The sequence below is a fragment of the Rhinopithecus roxellana genome, chromosome 1 (genome assembly GCF_007565055.1).
Source record: "Rhinopithecus roxellana isolate Shanxi Qingling chromosome 1, ASM756505v1, whole genome shotgun sequence".
NCBI lineage: Eukaryota > Metazoa > Chordata > Mammalia > Primates > Cercopithecidae > Rhinopithecus > Rhinopithecus roxellana.
Window position 1 is genome coordinate 73,592,244 of NC_044549.1, and position 21,032 is coordinate 73,613,275.

Genomic DNA, 21,032 nt, shown 5'->3' on the forward strand with positions numbered 1-21,032 from the left:
AATCCCAGCATTTTGGAGGCCAAGGTGGCAGATGGCTTGAGCCCAAGAGTCCAAGACCAGCCTAGGCAACATGTCAAACCCTGTCTCTACAAAAAATACAAAAATTAGCTGGGCATGGTGGTGTGTACCTGTGGTCCCAGCTACTTGGGAAGCTGAGGTAGGAGGGTCACCTGAGCTCAGCAGGCAGAGGTTGCTGTGGGCCATTATCGTGCCACTGCACTCCAGCCTGGGTAGCAGCAAGACCTTGTCTCAAAAAAAAAAAAAAAAAAAAAAAAAAAAAAAAAAAATTAAAAATAAAAGCTGGAAATGATTAAATTTAGTGAGGAAGGCATGTGGAAAGCTGAGATAGGCCAGAATCTAGGCCTCTTGTGACAGTTAACCAAGTTGTAAATGCAAAGGAAAAGCTCTTGAAGCAAATAAGAAGTGCTATCCGGTGAATACACTAAGTGATAAGTGTAACAGCCTCATTGCAGATATGAAGAAAGTTTGAGTGGTCTGGATAGAAGATCAGACCAGCCACATCCTCTTAAGCCAAAACCTAACCCAGAGCAAGGTGCTAACTCTCTTTCATGAAGGCTGAGAGAGGTGAGGAAGCTGCAGAGTTTGAAGCTAGGAGAGGTTGATTCATGAAGTTTAAGGAAAGAAGTCATCTCTGTAACACAGAAGTGTAAGGTGAAGTGGCAAGTGCTGATGGAGAAGCTGCAGCAAGTTATCCAGGAGATCTAGCTCAGATCATCGGTGAAGGCGCTAACACTAAACAACAGATTTTCAATGTAGATGAAACAGCCTTCTATTAGAAGATGTCATCTAGGACTTTCCGAGCTAGAGAGGAGACATCAATGCCTGGCCTCTAAGCTTCAAAGGACTGGCTGACTCTCGTTAGGGGCTAATGCAGCTGGTATCTTTAAGTTGAAGCCAATGCTCATTGACTCTTCTGAAAATCCTAGAGCCTTTAACAATGATGCTAAATCGACTCTGCCTCTGCCGTACTGATGGAACAACAAAGCCTGAGTGACAGCACATCTCTTTACAGCATGGTTTCTGGAATATTTTAAGCCCACTGCTGGGACCTAGTGCTCAGAGGAAAAGATTGCTTCTAAAATACTACTGCTCATTGACAGTGCACCTGGTCACCCTGGAGTTCTGCTGGAGATGAATGCTGTTCTCTTGCCTGCTAACAACATCCATTCCTTGGTCCGTGGAATAAGGCGTAATTTTAACTTTCAGGTTTTATTATTTAAGAAATCCATTTCATAAGGCTACAGCTGCATCAACAGTGATTCCTTTGCTGGATGTGGGCAAAGTAAATTTCTGGAAGCCTTCTAGAAAGGAGTCACCATTCTAGATACCAGTAAGAACATTAGTGGCTTCATAGGAGGAGGTCAAAATATTGACCATGCTAGGACTTTGGAAAAAGTTGATTCCCATCCTCATGGCTGACTTTGAGAGGTTCAAGACTTCAGTGGAGGGAAACACATACTAGATGTACTGGAAATGGCAAGACCACTATAGCTAAAGTGAAGCCTGAAGATGTGATGAATTGCCACCATCTCATGATCAAACTTGAATGGATGAAGAGTTGGTTCTTACGGATGAGGAAAGAAAGTGATCTATTGAGGTGAATCTACTTGTGGTGAAGATACGGTGAACGTTGTTGAAATGACAATAAAGAATTTAGAATATTTCATCAATTTAGTTGAGAAAACAGTGGCAGAGTTTCAGATGATTGACTCCAGTTTTGAAGGAGGTTCTACTGTGGGCAAAATGTATTGTGTGCTACAGAGAAATCTTTCATGAAAAGTAGAGTCCATCAATGCAACAATTACTATTTTTAGAAATTTCCACAGCCACTCCAACCTTCAGCAGCCACTGTCCTGGTCAGTTAGCAGCCATCAGTGAAAGCAAGACCTTCTACCAGCCAAAAGATTACAACTTACTGCAGGCTCAGATGCTCATGAGCATTTTTTAGCAATACAGCATTTTAAAATTAAGGTATGTATAATTTTTAGACATAATGCTACTGCATACTTAATAGACTACAGTATAGTGTAAACGTAACTTTTCGGTGCCCTAGGAAACCCAAAACTTTGAATGGCTTACTTTATTGCAATATTCACTTTATTAGGGTGGCCAAACTTCTCCTGGGACCAAACTTGAAATATCTGAGTCATGCCTATACTCTTGGTCAAAAGGTTCAAAGGTTATGGAAGCATGGGCCAGGAGCGTGTCCTGTAATCCTTGGGCAGCAGGCATTCAGTTTAGGGTTTAGGACACATCCCTGGCATGCCTTTTAGACATGGAATCATAGCCCCTGGACTGGGTTTTTTAACCTGTTTTGTAATTTTTTTATGTTGGCATCTGTGTATTTCCTCATCTTTATCAGCTACATGATCATCCATTGTATGTTTGTAGTGTGCGTAACTGGTATCAGCAGCGGTAATGCCACAGTGAAGATGTTTGCACAAATATCTGAGTAGGCACTAGGGGGGCAGTTTTAAAGAATGAATCCTCAATTTATATCCTCGTGGCATTGTAGTTTTACCTTGCATTTCTCTGATTAGTCTACATTGCTCCTTGGCTGGTGAGCAGCCTTCTGTGGTACCAAGGGACTGTGCAGGTGGAGGCGTGCTGCCCCCTTCATAGCCACAGCCCATTTGCCTTTCATGCCTTTAGACAGAAAAGGAACAGGGAATCCACGGAGGTTCGACTCATTGTTGTGATGTCAGGTTTTGGGGTCTCAAAGGACAAAATGCAACGGAGTCAGCGGGCAGAGCAGCAGCATAGCCCAAAAACCTCTGCACCGAGCGAACCCCTGGAGACCACTTTAGAGGTCTGGGCTGGGAAGTGCCTTCCAGCCTTACCTAGGATTCAGCTCTTTAATGCCTTAAAAAGTGAATTTCATCTTTCAAAGGGAAAAATGGCATGAAAGTTTTAGAGCTATTGTTGGGACAGGGCCACTACTTGCCTTATTTGGGAGGGTTCACAAGTGAGCTGTTTACAAGTGAGTGTTCACGAGTGAGTGGTAGCCACTAATGAGCATGGTGTACTGAGCTGAGCAAGCTGTGGGTATTGGAATTTAACCTTTTTTTTTTTTTTTTTAAATACAACATTAAAAATCCTGTGTTTTCCCCTAGATTATTTGCAGGTGTCTTCCCTCGAATGGCAGCCATCAGTCTGGGAGGTTTCATCTTTCTGGGGGCTTATGACCACACGCACAGCTTGCTGTTGGAAGTGGGCAGAAAGAGTCCTTGAAGCAGAGGCAGCCCCACCTCCACTTCTGTCAAGAGAGGGGCCTGCAGTGTAAACCCTCTTCCGCTGAGCAGCTGTCTGAACTAGAGGCCCCAGTGCTGAAGACCAGTTCTGCTAAGATGCCGGCATTGAGATTGTGCCATCCGTTGTATAGGCTGGCTGGTATGAAGTCATTGGCCTGTATGCCAGAGAGCTAAGAGATGAAAACGGGGTCTGTGGCGGTACTCTGAACAATTTCCTCAGAACCTCTTAATAAATAAGTCTGGTAATGCTGAGGCCAGGCCTTTCAGAGCTTTCATTTGATCTGTATCTGATCTTTCATTTCCTGCCACCTGATGGTGGATTCAGCAGAAGGCAAGATGGTTATAATTTTAAAAGAATAGCTTGTTTGGGAAAAGGAGACTTGGGGAAGAAGTTGTGTATGTGGGTGTTTCTCCCCCTAGTTAATTCCTGTTGCGTAAGGTTAGGCTCTGTTGAAAAAAGAATGAACTACACAGGTGCATAGCAAGCATTCTTTCTGGGTAACTAGGCTGCTGGTTTTAATTACCCTCAGATTTCACCCATAAAAACACACGCTGTATTATTTTACAGAGCTGTGTCCAGCGCCCCCTGTGGTGTGTGAGAGAAAGCAGTTGCAGCTCAAGTGACTAGGTGGGCCCAGCTGGCTTCGTGCAGGAGGACACGGTGGGTGAGCCATTCTCTTGTGTCAGGCTGAAAGGAAGGCCTGGGCCAGCTTTGAAAACAACGTTGCTAGAAGTAGGCAGGATGAAATGGAAAGGTCACCACACTATGGGATTTTAGAGCTTGACTAACAAGCTCCAGGCGTAGAAGAATTCAGAACGAAATTTCAGGAATCTAGCAGTGTTGTCTGCCCCCGAGCAAAGAGTATATAATTTTGCTTTGCCTATTTTTTTTTTTCTTTTTGGGGGAAAGATAATTAAAGGCAGAATGACTGCGTTTGTAAAAGAAGGACCACCAACTGTACTGACATTTATAAATGAACCTTTATTAAAGAAAGACACTTCAATGCCATCTGTTAGACACTTCAATATTTTACATGGTTTTCAATGTACACTGTACCAAAATTTCTATAAATAAATAACTTTGTACATAAAAGTAATACTTCCTCTTTCACATTGCCTCTCAGAAGCAGCAAATTCACATATTTTGTGGAAGTAAGATTAGTCAGTTAACTGTCAACAAAATTCTAAATGTGCTTACCTTTTGAACAGTGATGACACCTGACAGTAATTGTTAACTATTTTCTCAGTAACTAACTCCTTCAGCTTTTGGCCAAAGGAACATTTTAAGGACCTTGTTTCTATGTAAGTTAAGTTTTACTAAATTACACATTGGCACTCACAAGATGGTTAGCTACCAGTCTCAAAAGTGCAAATATACCCAGAACCCAAGTCAAGGTCTAAGTCTTTTCCAGTCCCAGCTCAGTTTCATCTGTGCGCGGGAATGGTATGGACAGGCCTGCTCTGGATCCTCAGTAGAAATAAGGTAGCCCTGAAAAGAAAGAACTTTCCTCCTTTCTATCCCCCAAGGCCAATGTAATACTCATTATATTGGCAGAACGAAAACATCACTATAGAAAAATCCACAGGTACCAACACCAGCAGCCTTTACCTTAATTAAAAGTCTCAACTAGCAATTGAATGATACTGAGAAGGCCACATTTGCTTTTATCATAAAATCTTAAGGAGGAAAGGCAGTGCTTAATTAACTGTTCTGACCATTTGCTTGTGATGGATTAACAACCCTCATTCTATGCCTTAAAGACAGGACTTAAACCTAAACGGAAAAGCCATTCACTACAAGTGTGGATGGCACCCTGCACCCCTGGCTCTACAGGGAGGCCTGTTCCAGGGGCATCCACACGACCAGTGCTCTTCTGAGAGTCTGACCAGGCAGCAGCCTAGGGGTCTGTCTACGAAGTGCAATACAGATCCAAGGCCTTCCCTCCTTCCCATCCCCACCAAAAACTCCTGCTAACAAATGTGGTTGTAGCCTCTATAAATTCCAGCCATGCGTTAAGGCACCAGCACTACTTCCCCACCCCCGTCCAAAATTAAACAGCAACCTGATATGAAAAATAACATTGTCAAAATTGTATAATTTTTTTCTGTTAACCATGCACTAAAGATTAAAATAGCCTCTGTAAAAGATATATATGAAATCTCTGAAAACTCTTATGTACAATGGTATCAAATACTTTTTCTGCCTTTTGTACACAAATCCCCTCTTGCGTTTCTGTGCTTCAGATGCAAGTCCTGTGAGTGACTGATACTCCACATGGAAGTTACAACTATGTACAGATGAGTGACGCTTGAACCCAAGCTTCCTCACAGCCTCTCCTACCTCTCTTTCCTGTAGAGACTGGCATAACAAGAGCTGAGGTAGACAAAACCTAGCTTTTTGGTGCCAACAGCAGTGGCACCCTCTGTTTCCCGGGGAGCTGTCCTGTCAGTGGCATGGACGCGGGACTGGAGTCACATGTTTTGGGGAGATGGCCATTGGAAACAAGCAAGTGCTGGGCTGCTGTGCGCTCTGGACTGCCTGAAGTTAACGAAGATGCAGGCTGTAGCTCTGCGCAGTCCGGGTCATACAACCTTGCTAAAGTCCAGGAAGAATCCCCTACAAGGAAAGAAAGGACCTGTCAGACCCCCACTTGACCATTTAAGCAGCTCCCAACCCACCTGGTAGTAACTCCTCAGAAGACAGTAAAAAGTTACCTTTCCCATCTAGAGATGCCGTTGGCTTTTTCTTCACAGCCGTCAGCATTCTATCGTGATTACTGGGGTAGAGCGACCCCTGGCACTCGGGGCAGGACCCAGCGGCAGTCCCGCTGCACTGGTGATGTGGAGAATGCTCTTGGTCACTCCCACCCGGCTCCGGGCCATTTGGCTGCATGCTGTCTCTGGACACAGGCTGGGGGTGGAAGTCTTGTTCCCTGGAGTCACAGTCTACTTGAGTGTTGCAGTCACTGCATACAACCCGGCCACCATGTTCTGAAGGACAGTGCCAAAGATGGGTTAGAGCCACTGCTGTGGGAGGCTTCATCCCCACACAGAGAACAGGCTGCTCAGCTCCACTGTGCAAGGTGAGAACCCGACTGCAAACACTGTGTGCATGCTTCCTCTTTCCCCCAACTATGTCCCCAGAAAAAGGACTGGGCAACACCAAACCACTCATCTACTGTGGGATCTTTCATGTTTACAGTGAATTTCATACTCAGAGAATACAGTCTTACTACGTCAGGGGGAAAAAAGCCATTAGCGTTAGGTACTATGCAGTGTTGGGTCTTTTCAACAATTAGAAATTAAGCCTCAAAATAGCCCTGGTGAAATGATGCCGACTGAAACGACATTTGTGCCTTGCCCCTTATTTAAGTTGCTTATAAGTCTAGAAAATTCACGCTCAGGCTTACCATGCCATAGATTTATTTAGGAGAAACTATTCTGGAATTAAGAGAGCCAGGCCCAAGCTTCCTATTTCTATACCGAATACCAAATTTGGAGACAGCTGTGGACTAAGAATGTGTCTCCCGCTTTGATGTACTGACTAGGTCAGCCCCAATGTCCACTTCAGAAAGAAACTGCTTCCGATGGGAAGCATCTCATACCCATCCTCTGCGGCCCAGGTGTCCCTTCCGCTTTCTCTGTCGCTTTCCACGGCTCTTTGTGATACCCAGTGCAGAGCTTTGGCTGCCTGCAGGCAACGCTGTGAGCATCGGCCTCTGGAAAGTGGCTTGCATCTCTTGGACAGACACCTGCAGTGAATTCCAACACGATTAGAAACTCTGGGCTTGGTCTTTCACAGCCTTATGAAAGGAATGAGCAAGGCCACTAGAATAATCATTTTTTAAAAAGTTCTTCAGACGGTGGCTCAAGCCTGTAATCCCAGCACTTTGGGAGGCTGAGACGGGTGGATCACAAGGTCAGGAGATCGAGACCATCCTGGCTAATCCAGTGAAACCCCGTCTCTACTAAAAAAAATTCAAAAAACTAGGCGTGGTGGCGGGCGCCTGTAGTCCCAGCTACTCGGGAGGCTGAGGCAGGAGAATGGTGTGAACCCGGGAGGCGGAGCTTGCAGTGAGCTGAGATCCAGCCACTGCACTCCAGCCTGGGCAACAGAGCGAGACTCTGCCTCAAAAAAAAAAAAAAAAAGTTCTTCAGAGCAGTGGGGCTGTTGGCATGGCAAGCAGCATGTTTTCTATCACTACTTCCAGGCAGGTACGCCGGCCTTGTGAAATGAGCAGCTCATTTCTCTACAAGGGGAGCCTCTACGGTCTTAGGCAAGTGCTCAGAGGCCCCCACCGTTGGAAGTGCCTTATCCTGGTGACAGCTTTCCAGTGTAAGACTGGCTCACAGAGCAGACCTGGGCACCTTCCCCATGTAAGGAATGGGCTGGTTGGGTCCATGCCCCATAACGCCCTTTCCAGCTGCTACTCCAGGCAAGCCTACTTTATCCTGCCAGGGAGGTACTAAGCCCAATCCAGTGGCTTCCTGGGGCGGGGGGACAGGACTTTAAAACCTTGCAGAACTCATAAAGACCGGTCCAAAATAGCAGCCCTTAGTCACACAGCCTTCTAGTTCACCAAGTGTGCCCCATCTGATGCCAGGTACCTGCCCTGCAAAGAGCTGGAGGCCACCTCCAGCACCCGGAGACAGAGTCACAGCAGAGCTCTGCTTCACGGTTACTGAGGCCTTACCGTTGCTCTCAATGTGTCCATTGGCCTGAGGGCCACCCTCGGTCCTGACCACGGTTTCTTGTCGGTCAGAAAGGGTCCCCTGAGAAGAAAGGTAGCTTGGAACATCTGGTGGCACGATGGTTTCATCTGCAAGAAGACAGGGCAAAACACCAGGGTCTCAGTGACAAGAAATGCAGACACACGTTGTCAGGCTCAGAAAGGGGATCCTCCCAGTGACGACCATCAGGGCTGTGCACAGAGATGGCATGGAGTCCATGTACGCAATAGGCCCTCCCAGAGCCTGCTCAGCCTTACTCTACACCCAGTGTGAAGAGCACAGCCGGCAGATGCCAGATGCCACAAGAGGTGGAGACCAGTGACGGGAAGGGAGCTGGGATTCATAGAAGCACCGCACTGGGAGATTGTTTCAGGAACAACCTACTACATGACAGCAGGGCCTGTGCACAGACGGCCTCTGAGGGAAAACTGCAGGGTGTGTCAGTTACTTACATTTGAGAGTATTCCTGTTTAAGGTTAAGTTACTCAAAGTTAAAATGGAATTAGTGGGACTAAAGCCTCAGGAGTTCTGAAGACACTGCGATTCTTTAAAAAGCCACTGGAACCCGGCCCAGTTCCCCAGCATCACTGCCATTCCTCCCTCCTTGAAAGTCAGCTCTGCTGGCAGCGCCTGACCTGTGTTGGTGACACTGTACTCTTCACTCTTCTTCCTGGTCTGGTAGATGATGCACACCCAGACCAGTGACGTCAGCACGATGCTGCTCACGACGGCAATGGTGAAGATGCCTACCGTGGTCCCATCCTTCCTGCAGCCTGCTGCGGGCAGGACACTCAGCTGGCTGTGAGCTCGCTCCGTGCCCAGGGTGTTGGACATCTCACAGGTGTATCGGCCCGCGTCCTCTGCCACCACGTTCTGAACCACAAGGAGCTGGTTGTCAGGGGTCAAGTGGTGCCGCTCAGTGAGGCTCAGTGGGCGGTCCCCCTTGAACCAGGTGATGCGGGGCGGAGGGTTCCCCGTCGCTTTGCATTGGAGGGCCACTGTTTCTCCTGCAGATACCACACGGTCTTCCAAGGGCACTGCCAAGGATGGGGTCTCTACAAGAGAGCAGCAGAGATCTTAGTCATTCTCAGGGCCGCGGTTGCTCTGGCGCTGTCCTGTCTTGTGGACAACGGACAATCCAACGTATCAGTGAGATGCAGCTGACATTTTGTATCAGAGTGGCAAGCTTTGGAGAAGACCCTTCGACCCACTAAGTCATCTCCGTTCTGGGGGGGTGCTTCCACAGGGACAGCGAACCTCTGCTGACAAAAGCCCCTGCTATTCCCTAACTGACAGTCCTGTGTTAGGCCTGTGTCCCTATTCTTGACCAAGCCCACATCCATCCTGTCCAATTCTTAGAATGTTCTATATCTATAAGCCTATGAAGACTCTTAATTCTCTTTTAAAGAGACAGAACTACTTAAGAAAAATTAATTCAAAAAGCAGCCCCAAATTTCAAACAGGGTCGAAAGGCCCACCACACATACCACCCCTGACCACACAGAGCATTTGAGAGTCTCACTCACACACACACACACACACCCCACACTCCCGTGGAGCAATAGCCAAACCTAAGACAGTCAGGGTGGCATTAGCTGAAATGGAGCCGGCCGAGTTCTGGGCAGTACAGCTGTAAACCCCTGCGTCATCTATTTTCACATCAGTGATGAAAAACACGTCATCATCTGGCATGACATGCATGCGTCGCTCACGGGCGGCGGGGAAATCCGTGCCTCCATCCTTCTGCCAGGCAATCTGAGGGTTTGGGTGACCTGTGGCAGCACATTCGAGGCGGGCCATGGTGGTGGTGCGGATGGTTATGTCGTGGGGCGTTTTGGTGAATGATGGCAACACTGGAAAACATATGTATACAGGGTCGGGTTATGGGACAGCTAGATGCAAAGCCAGGAAGTCTTCTGGCAAATACCTACCTGTCACTGTGCCCAGTGCCAGTTCACTTCCTTTCTCCCAATGTCTGCCCAGGACCACTCCTGCCACCTGTGAATCAGGAACCCCCAGCTTCTCCCACCACAGCTGGAACACTTCCATTAGCCTTGCCTTGTACAGCCTAGGCTGGCTATAGTCCCTTCAAAGCGAAGGCTTTTACTCTACATGGCAGTGTCTACACGGGGGTTGCCCATCCACGCAAGGTAGGGCCTGATGCTTGCCTGCCTTAATTACCCACCAGGAAAGACGCTGTGGAGATGGAATTACAGAGGGAAGGCGGGCATGCCTCCACCCTGGGAAAGCAATGGGATGGCTCATCCGTTTGGATGGGTATTCATGGGATGAATGGGATGGCTCATCCATTTGGACGGGTGTTTACCAGGGGTGTTCCTGCCCACTGCTGTATACCCAGGCAGGAAGCATTCAGCTTGCTAGCTTGCTCAGCCTAAAGATCGACGTCCCAACAGAGTGGGATGCATCCAGCTACATGTCAGGCACCACCACAGTTCCTGTCAATGTTAATTTGAGGTAGAGTCTGAGTCTTCCAGGAACTGTGAGGACTTGAAATAAGCCAAGACAACCCGACCACATGTGGTAAAGAAGGTGTTTCCCCATGATCTGTGGGGGCTTAAAAAGCACAGCAGATCCAGCATTCTGATGATTCTCAAACCAATTCTTTTTAACTAGAGGGTTAGTAATCAGGATAGCTCCATTAGGTTACTGGGGTGGGACAGTAAACTATTCAAGCTATCTACTTCCCACCCTTTGCTCCAAACACAAAATAACACATGGTCCCCTTGACAAGCTCTAAGGCTGGTTAATGAGTAAAAAACCTGTCAACTGCCAGGACACTGTCTCTTTCAGGCCAGGGTTCACACCAGCCTTGCACTCCACAGCCTCTGGAGCAGTAGCCAGCCTCTGACTCCAATGCTGTACTGTCTACTCAAACAGCAGCTTCCCCAGGATAAGGGGATGTTTGGAATTTGGAAACCAGATTATCTTGGCTTACAGAGGATAAGAAATGGACAAAAACACAAGGCTAAGCTCTCCACAATTTGACCTAATAAAGTAACTAGTTTTTTTTGTTTGTTTTTTGAGACAGAGTCTGGCTCTGACACCCAAGCTGGAATGCAGTGGAGTGATCTCAGCTCACTGCAACCTCCACCTCCTGGGTTCAAGCAATTCTCGTGCCTCAGCTTCCTGAGTAGCTGGGATTACAGGCATGTGCCACCACACCTGGCTAATTTTTGTATTTTCAGTAGAGATGGGGTTTCGCTATGTTGGCCAGGCTACTCTCAAACTCCTGGCTTCAAGTGATCTGCCCACCTCAGCCTCCCAAAGTGCTGGGATTATAAGCATGAGCCACAGTACCTGGCCAATAATGAGATTTTTATTTTTATTTTATTTATTTATTTATTTATTTTGAGACAGAGTCTTGCTCTGTCACCCAGGCTGGAGTGCAGTGGTGAGATCTCAGCTCACTGCAAGCTCCGCCCTCCAGGTTCATGCCATTCTCCTGCCTCAGCCTCCCGAGTAGCTGGGACTACAGGCGCCCAACACCTCGCCCGGCTAATTTTTTGTATTTTTAGTAGAGACAGGGTTTCACCGTGTTAGCCAGGATGGTCTCGATCTCCTGACGTCGTGATCCGCCCGCCTTGGCCTCCCAAAGTGCTGGGATTACAGGCGTGAGCCACCATGCCCAGCCAATAAGTAGATTTTTAAAAGTCAACAAAAACAAGTAACTCATTGAGAATAACCCTTGAAATCTGCAAAACTTGCTCTAGCACAAACCCAGGCAACAGTATGATTTAATAGTGTCCCAGAGAAGCATGTCTGTGTCCTGTCTCAGTCATCTCTACATGGAAAGCTGAAAGGGCAATCAGGAGTGTGGTATGTAGGATTCTGGCACCGTAACAAAGAAAGATGGTGTTCCCATACCATTCACGGTGAGCCTGGCCTTATGTGAATAAGTGGAGCCAAAGTGGTTGGTGATGACACATTGGTAGCGGCCCTCGTGCCCAAAAGTGACCTGGCGGAGGTGCAGGATGGTGGTGTACTCCATCACTTCCCCGTCCTGCGCGTGGACGTGGACAAAGTTCTCCATGTCTGCGTTGGTCAGGACTTCATTGTCCTTCTTCCAGGCAAAGGTCATGGGGGAGCTGCTGCTGCTGGCTGCTGAGCACGTGAACCGGATGTCCTTGCCCACCATAGCCATGGTTGTTTCTGGCTGGGTGATGATCTGTGGCTTCAGGAAGTCATCTGGGGAGAGAAGGGTCAACTGTAAGGCACCGGGTTCTTAGTACACACAGGAGCCAGCTGCTGTTCATGCTAACAAAAAACTGACTCAGACACCAATCCAGAACCAGAGCTAGAGGTCCCTGTGCATCCTCAGCCTCACCAGAGGCCATAAGAGTTGCACCATGGATATCTGACCTCATCTTAATTGTAAGTCTGTGAGTACTGATCACCTTTATGATCAAACTCCTTGATTGGAAATGAACCCACCACTTCTCAGTTCTCAAACCAGCCAGCTGGCAGTTTCCTTAAGACAACTGGCTCTGCCTGCTGACTTTCACAGAAAACAGAGTCAGGCATCACTGGTCATGGCTGCAGAGATCTTATCCACAAACCTGACTCCAAAAGGAGGGGGTATGAAACACTTCCAAAATGCCAGAATAAGGATCTTCAAAAATCTGCACCTCCATTAAAACAATGAAAACACCTGGAAAAATGGTCAAAAGCAACTTTTTCAGAATTCTGGAAAACCAAAGGCCTACAACAATCCATGGAGTGTCGATTCAAGAAAACAGCAACATCTCAGTAAGAAATGTGAGCTTTTTGGTGTTTTAACTTATCCTAAGCCCCACTGTCTTATCTCTCCAGCTCCATGGTAGCTTTGAAACTCAGCAGCCTAGCAACCACTGAAGGGCCAGAATGGGTTCCCCAAAAGCCCCATCCCCAGAACTGACACCATGTGACCTATCTGGCAGCAACCTGGAAAGCCCCATTCACAGGATTTGCATTTATTTGCCCTGATCTAGTTTGCCCAGCAGGAGAAGCCCTAGCCCCAGGGCACATGACCACAACAATCAGTAGCCACTGTTTAACAGTGCCGCTGTCTGAGGGGACAACACCCATGGGGCAAACAAGCAGCTGGCCAAAAAACTATAAAGGAAAATGTGGGGAATACAATGTTGATGGTGGGCTTTGAAAAGGTCCAATACGTTCCTGGGGATCTAGACAGACACATGCAGGTGCAAGGCCATGTGCATGCCCAGGAAAGACCTGAGGGGGTCCTCATTTCTTACCTGTGGCTGAGCATGACTGTCTACACAAATACAAAGTAGATGGCACACCCCAACACAAACACAAGCCGTCAGTAAAGGATAGGAGACTGGTTGTGGTGACAAGGACTTTTCTGTCCAACCATTAGCTAACCACTAAACTAAACAAGCAGGGACTTAGGGGGACAGACTTTACAGCTTTTGTCCAGGAAAAGTCACTAGGCAAGCTGTAACAATAAACAGCAACAGCAGCAAATCCTGGGGGAGAAGAAGGGGAATATCCAATTTCCAGAGTTGCCACATTATTTTATTTTAAATGCCCAATTTTCAACAAAATATTATGAAACACTCAAACAGGAAAAAAGCAGTCAACAGAAACTCTCCGAGGGAGCCCAGACTTAGACTCACTAAATAAACTTTTTAAATCTGCAATTACAGACATGTTCAAACACCTCAACGAAACCATGTCTGAAAAAAATCGAAGGATAGTGGCCAGGTGCGGTGACTCACACCTGTAATCCCAGTACTTTGGGAGGTTGAGGTGGGTAGATCATGAGGTCAGGAGATCAAGACCATCCTGGCTAACATGGTGAAACCCCATCTCTACTAAAAGTACCAAAAAAAAAAAAAAAATAGGTGTGGTGGTGGGCGCCTGTAGTCCCAGCTACTTGGGAGGCCAAAGCAGGAGAATGGCGTGAACCTGGGAGGTGGAGCTTGCAGTGAGCCAAGATCGCACCACTGCACTCCAGCCTGGGCAACAGAGCAAGACTCTGTCTCAAAAAAAAATAAAAATAAAAAATTAAAAAATAAAAAATTGAAGGGTAAAGTATGAGAAAATTTTATAGCAATAAAGAGATAAATTATAGATATGAACCAAGTAGAAATTCTGAAACTTAGAAGTACAATAACTGATATGAAGAATTCACTAGAGGGGCTGGACAGCAGAACTGAGCTGGCAGAAAGAAGGGACAGGGAACTTGAGACAGTCAACTGAGATTATCCAGTCTGAGAAACAAAACAGAATGAGGTAAAATGAACAGAACCACAGAGACTTGTGGGACAGCATCAAGCACAACATACAAATCATGGGAGTCCAAGAAGGAGAAGAAAAAGGAACAGAAAAAGTATTTGCAAAACAAAGGCCCCAAATTTGATGAAAAAATGTGCAGCCACACATCCAAGAATATTAATGAACTCCAAGTAGAATAAATTCAAAGATCCAAACCCAGATGCATCATAGTCAAGCTGTCAGGTGCCAAAAACAATCTTGAAAACACAAAAGAGGAGCAACTCATCACATTCAAGGGATCTTCAGTATTATTAACGGCTGATTTCTCACCAGAAACCACAGAGAACAGAAGGCAGTAGGAAGACATTCAAATTACTGAAAGAAAGATGTTCAACTACAAATTCTATGTATTAAAAACACCCATCCTTCAACAATGAAGGAGAAGTTAAAACATTCCCAAGTTTTTATTTTAAACACATACAAAGCAAGTTGACTGTTACCAGACCTGCCCCACAAGAAATCCAGGAGAGTATTTAGTATGGCTGAAATGAAAGGACATCAGAGAGCAACTCCAATCCACACCAAGAAATAAAAATCCCATTAAAGGTAACTACACAGGTAAATACAACACACAGGATACATGTATTTTTGTAACTCTCTTCTCCTGATTTAAAAGACAGCTACATAAAGCAGTAAGTGTAAAGCTGTGTTGATGGGCTTAATGAAAATGTAATGTGTACGACAATAGTAACATAAAGGAAGAAAACTGGATCTTAATAGGAACATAATTTTTGCATACTACTGAAGTTAATTTCATTATTTATTTGAACTAGATTGTTGTAAGACGTTAATTTTAATTCCTATGGGCAAAACTAAGAAAATAACTTAAAAAATACCTGTGTGTGTATTTAAAAAACAGGGAATTAAAATAGTACACCAGAAAACATCTATTCAATAAAAAACAAGTCAGTAATGGAAAAATATGGAAACAAAAAGATAGGACACATAGAACAAATAAGGGGCAAACTCTACCTTATCTGTAATTGCATTAAAAGAAAATGAATTAAACACTCCAATCAAAAGGCAAAGATTACCATAATGAATAAAAAACCATGATCCAGCTATAGCCTATAAGAGACACAGTTTGGATTCAAAGACACAAACAAGCAGTCACCAAAAGAGAACTAAAGTGTCCATACTACTAACAGACAAAATAGGCTTTAAGACAGGACTTTTTACTACAGAGACAGAATAATATTTTATAATGTAAAAGGGTCAATGCATCAGAAACACATAAAAATGATAAATACATATATACCTAATGGAGCACCACAAAACAAAATCTGACAGGATTAAAGAAATAGTGCAACAATAATAGTTTGTACACTTCAATACCCCACTTTTAACAATGGATAGACCTAGTCAGAAGATCAAGGAAAGAGAAGGCGTCAACAACACTATGAGGAGACTTGAAAAAGTTCATGGAAAATGGAATTATAAACTTTATTTCTCAACCTCCATCAAGTTTGAAACTCTCTGGAGTGATGTTACCAGCCATTTAGTCTATCCCAAAAAAACGGAGGGTCCTGGGAATTTAAACATATCAATGCAGTCTTTTTTATGTTATTAACTGAAGAAAATTGGGTGCCCTTTAAAGATTTTTAAAGATAATAACTAAAAAGAAGTTAGATGGAGCCAAAACAGGACTTTTAGGTGGATGTCTCATGATTTCCCACCAAAACTCTCACAAATTCACCCTTCTTTGATGAGAGGAATGAGCAGGAGCACTGTCATGGTGGAGAACTCTCTGGTGAAGCTTTCTCAGGCATTTATCTGCTAAAGCTCTGGCTTTTTCAAAACACTCTCATAATAAACAGATGTGGTCATTTTTTGATCCTCCATAAAGTCAACAAGCAAAATGCCTTGAGCATTCCAAAAAACCTGCCATGACCATTGCTCCTGACTGGTCTGCAAAATTTTGCTCTGACTGGACCACATCTGCTTCTTGGTAGCCATTGCTTTGATTGTGTTTTGTCTTCAGGATTGTACTATGGTAAAGGCATGTTTCATCTCCTGTTTCAATTCTTAGAAGAAATGCTTCAGGTCTTGCTCTCACTTCTTTAAAATGTCCATTCAAGGCTCTGCAGCTGATCCAAGTAATAATGGTTTTGGCACCTACTGAGTGAAAAATTTGCTCAACTTTTAATTTTTCAGTCAGAATTGGGTAAGCTAAACCCATTGAGATGTCTACGGTGTTGACTATTGTTTCTGCTGTTAATCATCACTCCCCTTAGGCACAAACAAGATCATCTTTTCCTTGCAAATTGATATGGGTGGTCTGCCACTGAGGGCTTCATCTTCAGCCTTCTTAATATGAGTTATCAATGTGTAAACTGCTGATTTCTTTGGGGCATTGTCTCCACAAACTTTTTGTAAAGAGTCAGTGATTTCACCATTCTTTCACCCAAGCTTCACCATAAATTTGATGTTTGTTCTTGCTTCAATGTTAGCAGAATTCATGTTGCTCTGATAGGGACTCATTTCAAATTGATGTCCTAGTGCCTCAAACTAGGTGCTATTCAAACATGCTATAACAGGTTAATAAACATTTATTTTGGTGCAAAAAAATCTGGGAATCTATGCATAGTGTTTTCATTATACGCATTTGCCATTAATTTTCTGAAGGCCCCTCATAAAAACCAAATAGAGGCTGGGCGCGGTGGCTCATGCTGCTTGTAATCCCAAAACTTTGGGAGGCTGAGTGGGCAGATCACATGAGGTCTGGAGTTCAAGACCAGCCTGGCCAACATGGCAAAACCCTGTCTCTACTAAAAATACAAAAATTAGCTGACTGTGGTAGGCAGGCATCTGTAATCCCAGCTACTCGGGAGGCTGAGGCACGAGAGTCGTTTGAACCCGGGAGGTGGAGGTTGCAGTGAGCTGAGATCGCACCACTACACTCGCACCACTACACTCCAGCCTGAGTGGACAGAGTGAGACTCCGTCTCAAAAAGAAAAAAAAAAAAAAAGCACAAACAGACCTAATAGCTGTCAATGGGATACTCCACTTAGCACCACCAGCATGATATTCTTTTGAAATACACATGGAGTATTATCCAGGAAAGACCACAATTTTTTAGGTCACAAACTAAGTCTCAATCAATTTAAAAAAGCTATCATACAAAGTATCCTCTCTGATGGCAATGGAATGAAACTCAAAATTAACAGTAGAAAGAATACTGGGAAACTAATTTGTGGAAGTTAAACAGTACACTCCTAAAAGGCAAACAAGAAATCACAGGAGAAATCAGAAAACACTTTGAGATGAATGAAAACAAAAACATAACATACCAAAACTTGGAAGCTGCAGCTGAAACAATGTTTATACATTTACAGCTGTAGATGCCTATATTAAAGAAGATCTCAAATTAATAATCTAACCTTTTAAGAAATTTTAAAGAGGAAGAGCAAACTGTACCCAAAGCAAGCAGAAAGAAGGAAATAATAAAGATCAGAACAGAAATAAATGAAAATAAATAGAAAAATAGAGATGATCATTGAAAACAAGTTGGTTCTTTGAAAATATCAACAAAACTGAAAAACCTTCAGAAAGACTTGTGGTAGGGGGGAAAAGGCTCAAATTACTAAACGCAGGAATGAAAGAGGGCACACTACTACCAACCTTACAGCAATGAAACAGGGAATACCATAAACAACTGTATGCCAATAAGATCATCTGGTAAAAATTCCTAGACAGACACAAACTACCAAAACTGGCTCAAGAAGAAACAGACATTCTGAAAAGACATTAATAAGTAACAAGACTCAATTAATAATTTTACAACTTCCCATAAAGAAAAGCCCATGTCAGGCACAGTGGCTCATGCCTGTAATCCCAGCAGTTTGGGAGGCTGAGGTGGGCAGATCACTTGAGGTCAGGAGTTCAAGACCAGCCTGGCTGACATGGTGAAACCCCATCTATACCGAATGAGAGGTGACAATGTGCTAGCAGCCCTCACTCTCAGCACCTCCTTGGCCTTGGCATCCACTCTGGCGACACCTGAGGAGCCCTTCAGCCTGCCACGGCACGGTGGGAACCCCTCTCTGGGCTGGCTGAGGCCAGAGCCTCCTTCATCTGCTTGAGGAGAGGTATGGAGGGAGAGGCGCGTGCAGGAACCAGGGCTGTGCTGGCAGGCCTGTGTGAGTTCCGGTGGGCCCAGGTGCGGGCTTGGGGGGCCCCGCACACACAGCAGCTGGCCGGCCCAGAGCAGTGAGGGGCTTAGCACCCGGGCTAGCAGCTGCGGAGGTTGTACCAGGTCCCCCAGCAGTGCCGGCCCGCCGGTGCCTCACTCAAATTCTTGCCAGGCCTTAGCTCCTTCCCCGCGGGGCAGGGCTCAGGACCTGCAGCCCCGTCATGTCTGAGCTCCCTCCCTGGGGTGTGAGCTCCCTCCCTGGGGTGTGAGCTCCCTCCCTGGGGTGTACTCCCAGACAGCCTGGGCCTCCCCAACCAGCCCCGTCCCCTGCTCCATAGCACCCAGTCCCATGGACAGCCCAAGAGCTGAGGAGTGCAGGCACAGTGTGGGACTGGTGGGCAGCTCTGCCTGCAGCCCTAGCACAGGATCCACTGGGTGAAGCCAGCTGGGCTCCTGACCTGGATGGGGACTTGGAGAACTTTTATATCTAGCTATGTGCACCAATCAGCACTCTGTATCTAGCTCAGGGTTTGTAAATACACCAATCAGTACTCTGTATCTAGCTCAAGGTTTGTGAATACACCAATTGGTACTCCGTATCTGGCTAACTAGCACTCTGTGACTCTGTATCTAGCTCAAGGATTGTAAACGCACCAATCAGCACTCTGTCAAAACGGACCAATCAGCTCTTTGTAAAATAGACCAATCAGCTCTCTGTAAAATGGACCAATCAGCAGGATGTGGGTGGGGCCAGATAAGGGAATAAAAGCGAGTTGCCCAAGTCAGCCAGCAGCAACCCACTGCGGTCCCCTTCCACCCTGTGGAAGCTTTGCTCTTTCACTTTTTGGGTCCACACTGCCTTTATCCACTGTAACACTCACCAAAAAGGCCTGCAGCTTCACTTCTGAAGCCAGCGAGACCACGAAACCACCAGGAAGAACGAACAACTCCAGATGCACTCCCTTTAAGAGCTGTAACACCGCGAAGGTCTGCAGCTTCACTCTTGACAGTGAGACCACGAACCCCCCAGAAGGAAGAAGCTCCAGGACACATCTGAACTTCTGAAGGAACAAACTCCGGACACACCATCTTTAAGAACTGTAACACTCACCACGAGGGTCCACGGCTTCATTCTTGAAGTCCGTGAGACCAAGAACCCACCAATTCCGGACACACACAGATATAAAAATTAGCTGGATGTGGTGGTGCACACCTGTAATCCCAGCTACTTGGGAGGCCGAGGCAGGAGAATCGCTTGAACCCTTGAGGCAGAGGTTGCAGTGAGCCAAGATCGTGCCACTGCACTCCAGCCTGGGTGACAGAACAAGACTCAGTCTCAAAAACAAAAGCCCAGACCCAAATGGCTACATTAGTGAGTTCTACCAAACATTTAAGGAATTATTACCAGCCATTCACAAACTCTTCTAAGAAAATCATTTGAGGGAGTATTTCCCAGTAAGACAAAACCATCACCACAGAAAAACTATAAAACAACATCCTTTATGAGTATAAACGCAAAAATCCTCAATAAAAACACTAGCAAACTGATTCCTACAACATAAAAAGATGATATATCACAACCAAGTTGGATTGATCCCAAAAAGGCAGGGTTAGCTTAAGATCCAAAAATTAATGTAATACACCGTATCAGTAAAATAAAGGGAAGAACTCGTATCACCTCAACAGATGCAGAAAAAAAAATCTGACAGAATCCAACACCCTTTCATGACAAACACAGAAGCCCTCAACAGATTCAGGATAAAAAGGAACTTGCTTCAATTTTGTAAAGGTTGTCTCTGAAAAATCTACAGCTAGCATCATACTTAATGGCGAAAGAAATGGTCAAATACTTTCCCACCAAGATTAGGAAAAAAGACAAAGATGTCTGCCCTTACTACTTTTATTCAACATTGTGTTAGAGCTTTTAGCCAGGGCACTTAGGCTACAGAAAGAAATGAAAACCATACAGACTGGAAAGGAAGAAGTGAAACTACCTTTTTGCAAATGACATGATGATCACATATAAAGAAAATCCTAAGAAATTTACTGAAAAACTTAGAATAAATGACGTCAACATAGGTGCAGGACACAAGAGCAAGACACAAAATTCAGTTGCATTTTTGTATACTTGCAATGCAAATTTCATTTTTGAAACTCCAAAAGTGAAATTAAGAATTTCATTTATAATAGCAAAAATAAAAACAGAAATACATTTAGCAATAGTTCAAGATGTGCACACTGAAAATGACAAAACATGATTGAAACAAATTTTTAGGAAGCTAAGAAAAAAAGAGTGAACAGACAGCCCATCTTTACAGATTGGGAAGACTGTTAAGATGGCAATAGTTCTCAAATTAGTCTATAGAGTCAATGCAACCCATATTCCACTTCACTGCAGAAACTGACAAGCTGATCAAAAAAATTATAGGCAAATGGCAAGGGATCCATAATAGTCAAAACAATTTTGAAAAAGAACAAAATCAGCGGGCTTTGTAACACAAAGGTTATAAAACTCTTAGAAGAAAATAAAGGAGGAAATCTTTGTGACCTTATCTCAGGCAAATAGTTTCTTAGATATGAAATCAAAAGCATACGT

General features: G+C 45.0%; 2 protein-coding genes across 7 annotated transcripts in view; one reads left to right on the forward strand and one right to left on the reverse strand.

The window, feature by feature from the left end:
* The window catches only part of SLC25A26 (solute carrier family 25 member 26), a 165,296-nt gene extending 159,874 nt beyond the window's left edge, over window positions 1-5,422 (forward strand). For 2 of the 5 annotated variants that reach the window (XM_030924711.1, XM_010360837.2), the window contains exon 10: window positions 3,135-4,369. In XM_030924711.1, the coding sequence (XP_030780571.1) occupies window positions 3,135-3,252 (118 nt within the window). In that variant the 3' untranslated portion in view covers window positions 3,253-4,369. Of the gene's footprint in view, window positions 1-3,134 lie in introns of all 5 variants that reach the window. The other 3 variants (XM_030924503.1, XM_030924661.1, XM_030924545.1) reach the window with 3 other exon arrangements.
* LRIG1 (leucine rich repeats and immunoglobulin like domains 1) overlaps window positions 4,235-21,032 on the reverse strand; it is a 125,737-nt gene continuing 108,939 nt past the window's right edge. For both annotated transcript variants that reach the window (XM_030924438.1, XM_010360827.2), the window contains 7 exons: window positions 11,889-12,209; window positions 9,575-9,856; window positions 8,639-9,058; window positions 7,967-8,092; window positions 6,878-7,024; window positions 5,988-6,263; window positions 4,235-5,889 (listed from right to left, as the gene is read on the reverse strand). In XM_030924438.1, the coding sequence (XP_030780298.1) occupies window positions 5,663-5,889; window positions 5,988-6,263; window positions 6,878-7,024; window positions 7,967-8,092; window positions 8,639-9,058; window positions 9,575-9,856; window positions 11,889-12,209 (1,799 nt within the window). In that variant the 3' untranslated portion in view covers window positions 4,235-5,662. The remainder of the gene's footprint in view (window positions 5,890-5,987; window positions 6,264-6,877; window positions 7,025-7,966; window positions 8,093-8,638; window positions 9,059-9,574; window positions 9,857-11,888; window positions 12,210-21,032) is intronic.